The sequence below is a fragment of the Suncus etruscus genome, chromosome 14 (genome assembly GCF_024139225.1).
Source record: "Suncus etruscus isolate mSunEtr1 chromosome 14, mSunEtr1.pri.cur, whole genome shotgun sequence".
NCBI classification, from domain to species: Eukaryota; Metazoa; Chordata; class Mammalia; order Eulipotyphla; family Soricidae; genus Suncus; species Suncus etruscus.
Genome location: NC_064861.1, coordinates 13,944,042 through 13,959,011, shown reverse-complemented (window position 1 = coordinate 13,959,011; position 14,970 = coordinate 13,944,042). Strand labels below are relative to the sequence as shown.

General features: G+C 35.5%; 1 protein-coding gene across 1 annotated transcript in view; it reads right to left on the bottom strand.

The window, feature by feature from the left end:
• Positions 1 to 14,970, bottom strand: part of LOC126027864 (bifunctional heparan sulfate N-deacetylase/N-sulfotransferase 3) — a gene marked incomplete at its 5' end in the record, with an annotated part of 137,302 nt that overhangs the window by 60,460 nt on the left and 61,872 nt on the right. Inside the window, 2 exons of the mRNA XM_049786902.1 lie at positions 8,789 to 8,917; positions 13,208 to 13,393. Of these exons, the coding sequence (XP_049642859.1) occupies positions 8,789 to 8,917; positions 13,208 to 13,393 (315 nt within the window). The remainder of the gene's footprint in view (positions 1 to 8,788; positions 8,918 to 13,207; positions 13,394 to 14,970) is intronic.

Here is a 14,970-nt window from a genome sequence, read left to right as displayed (position 1 = left end):
TAACCCCCAGTGCCCCACATGATTCCCTGAGCCTGCCACAAATAATGGCTGGACAGAGAGCCAGGAGTAGGCCCAGGAGCACCACAAAGTGTGCCCTTAAAACAAAATAAAACAAAAATCAGTTATTAATTAGTGTATTTTAGAGAGATGCTTACTGATACTTATAAGCTTCAAGATTAATTTATCGTTCCTCCTTCAAGAAATTTAACTTATTTCTACATTTCTGGCATTGACTGAGGATCATTCTCAGTTCCACAAGATTCACCATGCAGCATTCAAAGCCTTTGGAAGTGTCATATAAGGTGTCCACTGCATGAAGTTTAGAGAGGGAAGATAGGAGACATGAACACACATTTCATGATAGTCAGAACTGTTAGTAACTGTCATCAAACATCTGAGCCAGACAGAGGCCCCTGTTTGGGAATTTAACAAGAAAGCAAATAAGTCAGCAAGTTAGAATTGAAGGCAGGTTTTACATAGGCAGTATTTGATGTGGCCAGTGTGATGCAGATACTTTAATTAATGAAGGCACAGAAGTTGTAAATAAGCAGTACTTATGGAGCCTAAAAGGACAGTCTGTAGCAAGTGGAAAAAAAAAAGGGATACTAAGACATATAAAAACATCTAATTTAAATAAAAAATGGACAACTACTGCTCATCGTCAGCGTAGTCGATTTTTACCCCATTATATTACCTTTCTCTTCCTCAAACAAAACCACATAACTTGAACTTTCTAGTCCCGCCTCCCAATTAGAGGGGGCAGTAATGGAGGCACCAAGACCAAACAGTTACAAGACCACTAAGTAATAAACTAGACACAGAAGGGACCACGCATTCTAGCAGCCCCTGGGAGGCAGGATGGGAGCGGATGTGGGAGGACAATTCGGTGGTGGGAATTCCCCTGATTCAATGTAAATATGTACCTGGAATATTACTGTGAACGATATGTAAGCCACTATAATTAAAATAAAAATTATATTAAAAAAACATCTAATTTAGGGCCCGGAGAGATAGCACAGCGGCGTTTGCCTTTGCAAGCAGCCGATCCAAGACCAAAGGTGGTTGGTTCGAATCCCAGTGTCCCATATGGTCCCCTGTGCCTGCCAGGAGCTATTTCTGAGCAGAAAGCCAGGAGTAACCCCTGAGCACCGCTGGATGTGGCCCAAAAACCAAAAACCTAACAAAAAAAAAACAAAAAACAAAAAAAAAAAACAAAAACCCACATCTAATTTAATATGAAAGTGTTTATATTAAAGTACTTAGGGAAGATGAAGAATCAATCAGAATTCTTCTTATGACCCACAGAACTGTCTTGACCTTTGAATACCTATGGTCCCCTGGGCACTGACAACTTATCTTTCTGAAGTTCTCTCCTTGACTTGAGATAACCTGAGCAAGGCTGTGGTCCTAATAATCAGATGGACTCTACAGAAACAAGTGTTCACATAAGAGGTAATTGCTTTTGTATAGAATGCTTAGTTTATTTCCATCACAATTGTGAAAGGTTTAGCTCAAAAAATGAGGTTTTGATTAGAAAACTCTCTTAACAGAGATGTAAATTTATTTCCTTTGAGATTTTAAAGGACTATATACCATTAGAAAAATTAGTCTCTCTTCCTTAATACATGCAAGATATTATACTTAGAACATTGGGATGGTATTGGAGGTGAAAATAGGCTTTCCCAAATCAAACAGATTAAGAGTAGATCTGGAATTACAATGCAGGGAATGTATAGTTTGAAAGTACAAAGAACACATTGGACTACCAGGAGGGGTTCTAAATCACACTATAGAGGATCTGCTGCGGACTTGAGGGCATGTGTGGACCCTTCACCTTCTTTTTAAGAGATCACCAGAAGTTACTTCTCCTTTAAATCCTAGTTCGATGTAGAGTTCTCTGGTCACTAAGAAAAAACAATTGTTTTGTTTATTTTTAAGATCCAGCTGTATATTTGAGCTCATTTTTATTTCTGTCAATTTGGTTAAAGGTCTACATTTATAGAGAAGAATTTATTTTGAGTTCCTTTTTTGTTTCTGTGGTGCTGGAAATTGAACACATGCAAGAGCTCACTATTACCCAGGGATCTTTGACTACCAAAATCATTTCTCCATTTTCTTTCTTGGCAGAGTTTTCCCTAAATTTTGCAATAGTAAGAACTGCCCATTTAAAGAACAATGATAGGGGCTGGGGCGATAGCACAGCGATAGGGCGTTTGTCTTGCACGCGGCTGACCTAGAAGGGACCTTGGTTCGATTCCCAGCATCCCATATGGTTCCCCAAGCCAGAATCGATTTCTGAGTGCATAGCCAAGAGTAACCCCTGAGTGTCATCGGGCATGGCCCAAAAACAACAAAAAACAAAAACAAACCAAAAGAATGAAGATACCCCAAACTGTTCCCTAGAAATTCTGATGCATTAAATTTACTCCCCCCATCACCCAGAGTGTCCCAACTCATGCACTGGTCTAATTGTTTCCTATCCAAAGTTGTTCTTGCCATTATTTATCTTTAAATAATTTTTTGTTATTACAATGTTTTCTAGAACAAAGAAAGAACAAAATTTTTTTCTTAGGAGAGAATTGCTTTGTTTAGATGAATTTTATAGATCAGCAAACAACCTCTATATATAGAGAGTTAAAAAAATCAATGTGGTTTAATATGTATTTATATAGTTTATCTTCTTGCTATTTTAATTTTATTCTAATGTATATGTGTTACTCCTAGCACAATATACTTACTTTGTTCTCATTCATGCTTATGATTTTTACTTTAATTAGGAAAGACAACTTAAATTTGGCTTTCAGGGATTTGAATGTGCAGAATGGCAGATTGATACTACTTCAAATCGAGAAAATAGCTGTACAAATTCTGTACAAAATAACAATACAGGCCTAAAGGTGTTAACTGTTTAGATGATCTGCTTTAGAAATTTATGAAGACAGAATAATTTTCTGATGTTGTCAGGAAATTTTTCTGCTTAAATTTGAGGAAGTGTGGAAAGAGCAAGAATATTATTCATAACTCACAGCTTTTTTGAATTAATAGATAAAGTACTTAATTTATTATCAGGCATTTTATAGGAAAGTAAAGTGTTCCAGTGGTATCTATTGTTAATGCCTCAACATCTAGAGCTTATTTATTGAACAAGAACATAAGCAAAAATTCATAACATATTGTAATTATAAATAAAACACTTGCATAGAAAATGACAGCTGTTTTTCCAGAGCAATGGAAGATATGACATTGTTATTATATTATTTTTTATTTTTATCTTTTTTCGAGGGCATACCCTACTGTGCTCCTGAATTACTCCTGCCTCTGTGCTCAGGGATCACACTTGGACCATCTAGGGTGCTGGTAATCAAATCTGGGTTTGCCAAGTCCAAGACTTTACTGCTGCAGTACTGTATCTCTGGTTATGACATATTAGATAGCTTTTAATATGATAATAGCAACATATATCCTGTCTCATGCAAAACTAGTTATTTCATCTAAGTAGCTACATTTTATTACATCTTCCTAGAATAAAAGGGAGTAGAAACTCACATTACATCAAATGGTAAACTCTCCCTAATTCCATTTGTACAGTATCTATGTCATAAATTTTACAGGTGGTCATGTCAATTAATTATTTTTGGCATCTTCTAATACCACTTCATAGGTATATCTACTGTACATTTTATTTATTTATTATTTTACTACAGAGAGTAGTATTCTTGCACAGTATGTACTTGGCAGTGATGTGATTTGATCAAGTCTATTTATATGGTGTTATAGAAATTTAATACAAATGTCTATAGCTAGAAACCATGTTATATGAATAGTTTGTTTCCTATGATATCCACAAGATAACTAACACCAAAAGAATACTGCAGTGTCTGTTTCTTATCTTAACATGCTTCAAAATTTGAGTCAAAGTCTTCAGGGAAGAAATCAATTAGCAGAGAAAATGAAATTGATATGTAAAACTGAATATGAAATATAAAACGAACTGTAGAGGAGCTGAAAGATTAGAATTTATTTTAATTAAAATTAGATTAGGGAATGCTTTCCTGAAAGGAAATAAGAGAAGTGGACATCAATTAAAAGAAAGTTAAAAAATTATTTCAAATTACTATCTTAGTAATAAAATTTTTTTCCCTCTTTGGTTGTGGAGGTGAGTTTGGGAAACACACTGTGGCACTTGGACAAGCTATGCTTAGCTCAGTACTCACAAATGACCTTTGGCAGTGCTCTAGAAAATTGATACTATGTGGGGGGTTGAATGGGATTGGATGCATCGAAGGATTTCCCATTTCTGAACTCTCTCAGTCTTGACACAAGTATGTATGTATGCTTGCATGTATGTATTTATGTATGTTTTTTGGACCACACCCATTTGTGCTCACCCTGGCTCTGCACTCAGGAATCGCTCCTGGTGGGGCTAAAAGGGCCAAAATGGGTGTTGGGGATCAAACCCAGGTTAGATGCATTCAAGGCAAGTATCCTATCCACTGTACTATCATTACAGCCTGACCAATTTTTTTGGCTATAAATATTTTTCTGTCTTCTAGGAGGAGCTATCTAGAAAAGTAAAATATAATCAGAAGTTTCCAGAAAAAGAATTTAGTTCTTCAGGGGTCTCAGGCTCATATATTTTGATGGGCCTACTCCCAAGTGACCCAAATTAAATCTATAATGTGGGTGCTCAGCAGGTAGGTTGTTTATTTTTTGCACATGTCTGACCCGGGTTCAATCTGGGCACCCCATGTGGTCTCCTGAGCCCTACCAAAACTGATCGTTGAGTGTTGAACTAACCATGAGCTCTGACCACCACAGACTTTGGTCCACCAAACAAACAAACAAACAAAATTTGATTAAACCTCTATATCTAACCTCATCAGGCCTAGACCAAACTAACAATTCTATGTAACTCTTTGTTTGAATTGACTTGTTTGACACTTTTTTCTTGTAGCAATGAAAATGTCTTTGGTAGCAGTTGAACATACTACAATAGAGACTTAATCTGTTTAAGGATTTTAAGTATCTTTGCTGTCATCTATTTCAGTTAACACAAGAGGTATTTAGTTTCATCCTGAAATAATACTGGTAGTTGGTATTGTGACTGATACTGTGGCCCGATACTATTTCACCCAATGGAGTTGCATTTTCCTTTATTTTTGCTTTCATTTTTAACTATGTGTATTTAAACTTTAATGCTTAGGAGTGTTTTTAAGACACAAAGACCCTTCCGCAATAATTGTCCATCTCATTCAGTATTTGCAGAGAAGGACATTTTTTGTTTGTTTTTGGGTCATAAGTGTCAGTGCTCAGGGGTTCAGGGGTTACTCCAGGCTCTGTGCTCAAAAATTGCTCCTGGCAGGCTCGGGACACCATATGGGACCCCGGGATTCGAACCACTGTCAGTCCTTGGTTGGCTGAGTGCAAAGCAAATACCCTACCACTGTGCTATCTCTCCAGCCCCGAAAATGACATTTCTAATCCAAGCCGAAGGTATTACTTCAGCTTACAATGGCTGTCTATAAGTTCAATAAAATTAAAAGTTATATCTTTGCTGTCTCTAATGTCTTTGATTTCATCAAATTTTTTTCATTTCCATTCTGATCTTATATATAGTTTTTTATTTTTTTATTTTTTTGGTTCTTGGGCCACACCAGCATTGCTCAGGGGTTACTCCTGGCTCTGCACTTAGAAATCACTCATGGCACCATAGGGGAGTTCATATGGGATGCTGAGGTCAGCCCAGGTTGGTCTGGGTTAGCCTCATGCAAGGCAAACAGAAAACCCCACTGTTCTGGCCCCTCCATTCTGACCTTAAAGAGTATTTTTTACTAGCATAACTCAGTAAACTCTGATCTTTACTAATTTTTATATAAACAGTATCCAATTAAAAAGTGGAAAATTCATGGTAACTGGACCATCACTCCTTATTTTATTCTACAAGACAAATCACTAGCTAATGATTCATTCTCCCTCTGATTTAGAAAGACTCCAAAAGTGAAAATTTTTCAAACACACTTCCAGTTGCTTCCAAAAGTTGGAGTTGCCATTCCAGAAAATTCATTGGGAGTTGTTGCCTACTTGAAGGTGTCTGACAGGAACTCTTATCCACTGCTGGTAGGAAATGTGGTCTAGTTCAACCTTTATGGAAAGTGATATGGAGATTCCTCCAAAAACTGGAAATTGAGCTCCCATACAATCCAGCTATACCACTCCTAGGGATATACCCTAGGAACACAAAAATACAATACAAAAATCCCTTCCTTACACCTATATTAATTACAGCACTATTTACCATAACAAGACTCTGGAAACAACCAAGATGCCCTTCAACAGATAAATGGCTAAAGAAACTGTGGTACATATACACAATGGAATATTATATAGCTGTCAGGAGATGAAGTCATGAAATTTTTCCATACATGGATGTACATGGAATCTATTGTGCTGAGTGAAAAAAAAAAGTCAGCGGGAGAGAGAAAGATGCAGAATAGTTTCCCTCATCTTGGGTTTTAAGAAAAATAAAAGACATTCTTGCAATAATTTTCAGAAACAAAAGAGAGAAGGGCTGAAATTCCAGCTCACTACATGAAGCTCACCATGAAGAGTGATGAGTACAGTTAGAGAAATAACTACATTGAGAACTATTCTAACAATAAGAATAAATGAGGGAAGTAGAAAGCCTGTCTAGAGTACAGGCGGGGGTGGAGTGGGAAATAGGGAGATTTGGGACATTGGGGATGGGAATGTTGCACTGGTGAAGGGGGAGGTGTTCTTTACATGACTGAAACCCAACCATAATCATGTTTGTAATCAAGGTGTTTAAATAAAGATATTAAAAAAAAGGTGTCTGACAAACTCTAATTTTTTTTGTTTTGTTTTTGGCCCATACCCAGTGATGCTGAGGCTATGTGCTCAGAAATCGCCCCTGGCTTGGGGGACCATATGGGACACTGGGGGATCATACACGGCAAACCCCCTACCGTCTGCACCAACTCTCAGACCCCAACTTTGATTTATTTTTAATCTCAGCATTAAAGTGGGTTTAAATATAAGAAAGAAAACTAAATTCTTTGGTAAGGTTGTCTGAAAGTGTCAATCTGAAAATGACTATCTACTGAAAATTTTCTAAATTAAGAAAGACTAACTTATATGGAGAAGTTTGTTCTTCCTTTGTATCCTATATCCAATATTTTATCTATATCTATATTTTCTTCAAGACAGATAAAAACATAAAATACAATTGATAAGCTCCTGAAAATAGTAAGATTACCTAAGTATATAAAGTGTTTATTCATTTAATTTAATCCACTTTTGTAAGCAAGATTAACATAAGCTTTACTACAACTTTTTCCTAATGATCTGTTTTTGAATTAGAAAAAACTATATTTTTTATAACTTAATCATGCATGAATGATGTAATTTTGATGTTAAATGAAACTAATTTTGTTTAGAAATTTTTGAAATGGTAACACTTGAAATTTGTTAAGCACCAAAGCAACTGTTGGTTAGAAGAATTAAATTGATTATTCTGTTCATACTCTCATTGTTTTATTTTGATGAAAGGGAATGTAAAACACAGAGTTTTGTATACCAAACAAAATTAAAATGGTGAACAATTTTAGCATGTCAAGAACATTATAATCGAGACTTCAGTTCATAGCAAAATAATGGCTTAAGTATTTATCCCTGCATAACACTGACTGAAGAAACACATGAAAAAAATACCAGATAAGAAGATGCCAAAGATTTATCTATTTATAAAAAACATTAAGTTATAAGAATATATTTTCTTATGTATAAATCAGAAGTATTCATATTTGTGGCCATCAAAGCTGATAAATTTCCAGAAAGGTAATTTCTTGCTACCCCAAGCTATGCTGAACTTTTTTATACAAATGCTGATTTTTTTCCCCCAATGATGAATTGCACTTCCTCAATCTCATTTTCTAAGATATGAGAAAGTTACTAAATAAGAACAAATAATGAAAAGTATCTGTAATTTTATTTGTAGGACTTGTAAAATTAAGGTCAAGAGCAGGTTTTCAAATTCTGTTGTCTTTATCTTGATCTTAACTAAAGTTTATATTGATAGGTCCTATCCCATATTTGTAAAGTTGTGTATTTTTCCTCTTGAATTTTGCTATTGCTAAGAGCAAGTACACACATCTCCAGATAAATAAACCTAGTTTTACATTTCATATTAGTGAATATTTTCCCCTTCCCTTCAGTGTACTTCATTTGGTTTTCTTTCTCTACACAGTTGTATAATACTTGCCTGAAGCTAAAACATGTGTGAATGATTTATTGTGAGGCTGGCACACACATATTAAGAAGTGAAGAGGGGACAAACATAATTGCATTAAACACAATGCCCTGTTCTAGCCTGAAGCCAGCAAGATAAACTCTAACAGGAATATCTTTTAAATGACTAATTCTTCTCCCATTAAGTTTAGAATTTCTCTTTACAGAAAAAATAGTAGTGGTATTAGTCAACTAAATGAAAGTGAACATCTTATTTCTATAAAAGCAAGACTACTTGAATTCTGGCCATTTATCAGGGAAGACTGGTCTGCTGGTGCTTACACAAGTCACTCCAGTCTTGAATCTGTGTTGGATGGATGAGTTCGCTATTAGCTCTAGATGTGATTCCATTTAGTTTTAAATCCTGTTTTCAAGCTAGAACTTCATAATTCATTAGCTGGTAACTGTCTTCTGGCAAGCTTAAATTTTCAACCACCTGTCATTTTAAAAATTATTTATTTGGCAAATAACTCAAAGTACTTACTGGGTTGAGAACCACTGTAAAAAATAGTTCACCTCCTTGGATACTCTTGTCCAGCTCTTTAGGACCACCAGGATATTCTTTGTAGAAAATTGTGTGTGTGAAAAGCCCACAGGTTTGCCTTGGAAGGACCTGAAAAAAATAGATAAGTAGGAGAAAAATTTTTATCAACCAATTAATTCATGGGTTTTTATCAACCAATTAATTAACCAAGTAATTTACCAAGAAACAACCTATTTCCTATAGGTTAATAGAGTTATAGGTTATATAGTTATAGGTTATAGAGTTAATATATAGCCTGGTATTACTCCTGAACTCAAACTAATTCACTTTCACACAGTAAAAATGACATTACAACAAAAAGAATACTGGGTTACAGAAATATTTTAAAACTGATATAAACTTTGAATAATTTTAGCCAATTGTTCTTCAAACCCCTAGTCCTTCAAGTATAAACAAGCATCTAAGAGTTAATATAAGAAGTAAAAATGAGATTTAATATATTATTGGAATTGTTCATGCTAATGTTTAAGGATAATGCTTTTAAAAAATCTGCATACGTCTTAGAAGCTGAAGATTAAGTAAGTATTAATTATTATTTGTTTTTTCTTGGTGACACCCAGAGGTGCTTAGAGCCTGTTCCTGGCTATGTGCTCAGCGACCGATCACTCCTGGTGGGTTTAAGGAACCATATGGGATGATGGATTGAACCCGAATTAACTCTTACAGGTTAAATACCCTAACCACTGTACTATTGCTCTGACCTCAATTATCAATTTGTTATTCTTAATAAATGCATTTTAAGTTAGAATAAATATTTGAGGCATAAATGATGTATTTGTTCTAGCCCCCAATATCATTTAATGCAAACTTCAGTTATTGCCCCCAAATTCTAAATTTGAAGTCTATCTGCTCCAAAATAGAGATTGTATATCTTGTTAGTAATTTTTGTAAATTATCAAAATGATAAAAAGTCACTTAGAAAAGGAGTATTTTCGGGGCTGGAGAGATAGCATAAAGGTAGGACATTTGCCTTGCATGTAGAAGGATGGTGGTTCAAATCCTGCCAGGAGCAATTTTTGAGTGTAAAGCCAGAAGTAACCTCTGAGCACTGCTGGGTGTGACTCAAAAATCAAAAAAAAAAAAAAAAAGAACTTTTTTCATCCTGTAGATATGAAAGTCATTTGCATCAGTTATATACATTTTTAAGAAGGCATTCCCTCTCCTCCTCCCCATTCTTAGAACTTTCTTGGTAAAGTATCAGAAGAATTATAAAAGAAGATTTGAACAAAACATAGAAAATGATAGATTATTCAGCTAACTTCTTTGGAGGGCCACACACGGTGACACTCAAGGGTTACTCCTGGCCATGCGCTCAGAAATCACTCTTGACTTGGGGGACCATATGGGACACCAGCTCAAACCATGATCTGTCCTGGTTAGCCGCGTGCAAGGCAATCGTTCGACGGATGCACCATCGCTCTGGCCCTACTCAGCTAAATTTTTCTTTTCATTATCACACATGTTTGTTACTCTGCAAATGGAGCAGCACAAATTAATGAATATACTTTTATAGGTCTACAATGGCTTATGCACTATATAAAGGGAGGTGTTTCTTTTGACTTTATTTTTATTTTATTTTATTGTGGATCACACCCAGGGTTTGCTCCTGGGTCTGCACTTAGAAATCGCTCCTGGCAGGCTTGGAGACCATATGGGATGCCAAGTTTCGAACCACCGTCCGTCCTGGGTTGGCTGCATGCAAGGCAAATGCCCTACTGCTGGTCTATCTCTCCAGCACTGGTTTGATTTTAAAATTTTTTTCTGATTTGATTCTTACAGCACTTTTCTTTAATAGGTGTTTTCTGCTTTCAAAATATTATCTTCACAGGATTTCCTTATCCTTGAAAGAACATTGTTGAAATACACACCAGATCTTATCTTAAGCTTAAATTCATCTCAAAATAAGTTTAAATATTGCAGAGGTTTTTTTTTTTTTTACAAAACATTTTCAGGCCATTTAGTATATTGCTGTGTGAATAAAATGTTATGCATCCCATTTATTTCAGTAAGTTTGCAAATATTGACTTCTTAAAGAACTTGATAAAATAGTTGAAGGTACTTCAGTTTTATTGTGTAGGATTAGTGCTGATAATGTCTAGATTCAGAAGTATCATTTATTCCCATAGAATTATGAACAAATCCAACAACTAAAAGAAAGTGGTCAGAGATGTAATTGAATTAAATGTTCCATAATAATTTGGGAGAAGTACATTCCCAAATAATTAAAGGTTTGAGTAGCATCATTCGTTTTTTTGTTTGTTTGTTTGTTTGTTTTTTTGTTTTAGGTTTTTGGTTTTTGGTTTTGGGGTCACACCCGGCAGCGCTCAGGGGTTACTCCTGGCTCTACGCTCAGAAATCGCTCCTGGTCAGGGGACCATATGGGATGTCGGGATTCGAACCACAGTCCTCTGCATGCAAAGCAAACACCCTGCCTCCATGCTATCTCTCAGGCCGCTATTCATTTTTTTTTTAAACCGCTTGAAAGGCATTTTGGCTCTTGTGTTCTCCTCTTGTATCTCTAGTTAGATTATTTCAGCCCTGTCCTCTGCTACTACATGATTAACTAATTGCTGAACATCTTCCACTGCAGATGCTTATTCAAGATAACACAAAGCAAATAAGCGTGCTAATAGATTGCCTCAAAAGTGGAAACATAGGGACATTCATCAAGATGGGAAATCTGTGAAAGCTTTTGTTACTTGAAAGAGCCACACATGTATAGTGTAGGTAAAATATACAGGTAAAATATATTTTAGGAGAAATGAAAAATGAACATATCTCTAAAGACATTTCCAAGCAAGTTTCCTAGCAGAACAAAAGAGCCTTGAATAAAGCCTTTAGTTCAGAATTCTACTAACAACTGCACATGATATTTAAATGACAAAAGAATATTGAAAGATTTTTAGTTACAATATAAACCAGGTCTTCTTTATTTACTCAAAAGAGTATCAGCTGGAGGCACAAAGAGCTCACATTGAATCAGTGGGCCCAGCAGATTGGGCTAGAATGAGAGTTATGTTCCCATCTCATATATATATATATATATATGTTTGTTTATTTATTTATTTATTTATTTATTTATTTATTTATTTTGGTTTTAGGGCCACACCTGATGGCACTCAAGGGTTGGTCCTGGCTCTGCACTGAGAAATCACGTCTGGCAGCCTTAAGTGACCATATTGGGATACTAGGGATTGAACCCAGGTCAATCCAGGGTCAGTCACATGCAAGGCAAATGCTCTACCACTGTGCTTTCATTCTGGCTCCATATATTGTTTATTGAGAGAAAAGTTGAAAGTTGGTCCAAGTTAAATGTCATTAGGCACCTATAACTTTAACTGGCATAAGGAATATTAGAGAAAAGCAGTTCTACCGAATTTTTGTGGGGCAGACATAGTTAGGCAAGTTTAGGAGTCCCTTTTGTGCAGTGTTCCTCCCCCACACCCCAAGTATATGTTTAATGCCCAAAGCCTCATTCTGATGACCTTGATTTTTCAAAGGTGTTCTTTGATTTTTCCACTTTGTGGAAAAAATTAGAGTTTAATTATTAGGTTTTAAATCTCACAAGACATTAAGAAGGATATATCTGGATAATATACAGTTGTTGTCAATGTAATAAAAACAACAGGGGCCGGAGCAATAGCACAGTGGTAGGGCGTTTGCCTTGCAAGTGGCTGATCCAGGAAGGACCTCTGTTCAATCCTTGGCTTTCCATATGGTCCTCCAAGCCAGGAGGGTTTTCTGAGCACATAGCCAGGAGTAATCCCTGAGTATCACCCAGTGTAGCCCCAAAAAACAAAGAAACCCCAAAACCAAAACCAAAAAAAAAACAAACCCAAAAAACAACAATAAAGAGGAACATTGGAGAGATTTGGAATTATTTTACTAATTTCATGTTTCATTTGTGCTTTAAATTGTTTATAATATTTATAATAATTTTTCTCCTTTTTTATTTTAAGCCTTACATTTGAAGGGAGGAGCCAGGTTTGGCTTGTAAAAACAGCATGGTTAATCTATGAGTTGGTTTCAGTTTCATGTACTTAAGAAGTTTTTGCAGAGTTGATGACTTTTGAAGATGAATCATAACCTAAGTGCAATATTTTTCTAAGTATTTTCACATTAGTGCTGTCTTAAGAGTAGTAGGATCAGTGCAACTGATTATGCTCTAATTTAGAATAGATTAGAAATAAAATTTAACAAAAAAAATCCACTGCTTTGATATAACAAGTATGAATCCGACAAAAATGGAGTTATTCCTACAGTGGTTTTTGAAAACATGGCATTTCTGTTCCTCTTGCAGATGAGGAATAGAATTCTGGCTGAATTATTTGTACCCTGTGCATGCTGAAGACAGCTCACCATGATGTTTTTGTGGATGAAGCCCTTCCGGTATCTTGCTGGTTTCAGGTGTGGGTATTCTTCAGTGCTGGTGATTCTAATATTCCAAACCTTTTTCCATGCCTCGTACAGCTGCACATGTACAGGATAGACACCGGAATGGTGTGGGGCTACTGCATAGCCCAGGTCAGTGGGAATGCCATGCTCCTGTGATGAAGAAATGCTCATTAGAATGTAGGAAGACTGATCTTCACCCTTTTTCTATGCCATGATTTTCAAATGTATAATACATACATTTGTCCACATTTTCCATTACTTGTGCAGTATGGTTAAACAGATATTTAGGCCTCTAGACTTATAAAGTCTTGTAGCCATTCTGGAAGTCTTGATGTTACTTTTATAAATATGCATATGCATGTATTTGTGTTTGAGACTGGGTGGGACAGGACTGGTGGTTTTAATGAAGAATTGGAATGGATCTACATTCCACTTCTTTGTCATTCTTCTGTTAATCATAATTTCAGCAAATTAAGTGACAAAAATTTGCTATAAACACACTCAACACTCCCACTAACTAAAACAAATACTTATCGAAGGGTTAGAATGTGTTTGAGTTCATTGAAACAACTGACAAGTAATTATTTAGCTCAGGGCTCATTTTCTACCTGCGTGCCACATTTCTTTCTGAATCTATTGAAAGAATGAAAATTCTGGGAACTTAGTTGATTTGAAGTCAAGCCTTTGTACATAAAATAAGTGTTGCTTAATGAGTTTTGAAATATGTGAACACACACAGAGAGAATTCAGGAAATAACTGATCCCGCATCACAGTGTTTCTTCTATTTAGTTAGTCTTGACTGGGTTGGTAATTCCCAAAATTAATCTATATGTCATCTGGATTATTTTGGTGGTTCTTTGGGACAGCTTTGTATAATTGTGATTATTCTTTTGTTTGATATAGTTAATTAATTTTGAACAATCTCTTGAACATAAAGGAAAATTGCCTAGGAATAAAAGATAAAATGTCTTCTTATAAAAAAGAATATCCATGACTTCAGTAGTTGAAATGTGTTTTTTTCCCCCGAATGGTATTTTTATATTTCTGTATTTTTTGTGTTTTTGTATTTGTATTTGTATTTCTGTATTTTTGAATTGCTTTGTGAGTCTTAAAAAGTTGCACAAAATGAGAGAGATAGCACAGTGGTGAGACATTTGCCTTGCACTCAGCAGACCTAAGATGGACGATGGTTTGAATCCTGGCATCTTGAATCCTGGCATCTCCCAGGCCAGGAGCAATTTCTGAGCCCAGAGCCAGGAGTAACCCCTCAGCATACTGGATATAGTCCAAAAACCAAAAAAAAAAAATGTTCCACACATAAGGTTTCTTTGAAATTAGTCATGGTCTTTCATCATGCCAAGAGAAAGCTCACATATAGAGAATAATTGTATGAGGCTGCTAAATGCATTATTTGTAGCTGTATGCTTCAAAGAGACATGAAAAAATGGTAAAAAGAATGGATAACTTTATTTTTAATATGAAAGTATACATTCAAAACATATATTTGACAAGGTATAAATGGTCATGCTATCATATAATAATGAATGTAACATCAATAAAAATGTGAAAATTAAATCTTGAATCTATAATCATATTGTATATGTATATATGTACACATGCCTCAAAGAATAGAAGTAGTGATAATGGACCAGATGAAGGAAAAATAATATTTATCACAGAAATTTAAAAAAAGTGAACAATTAAAGGCCAGCAATTTTAAAGGGTG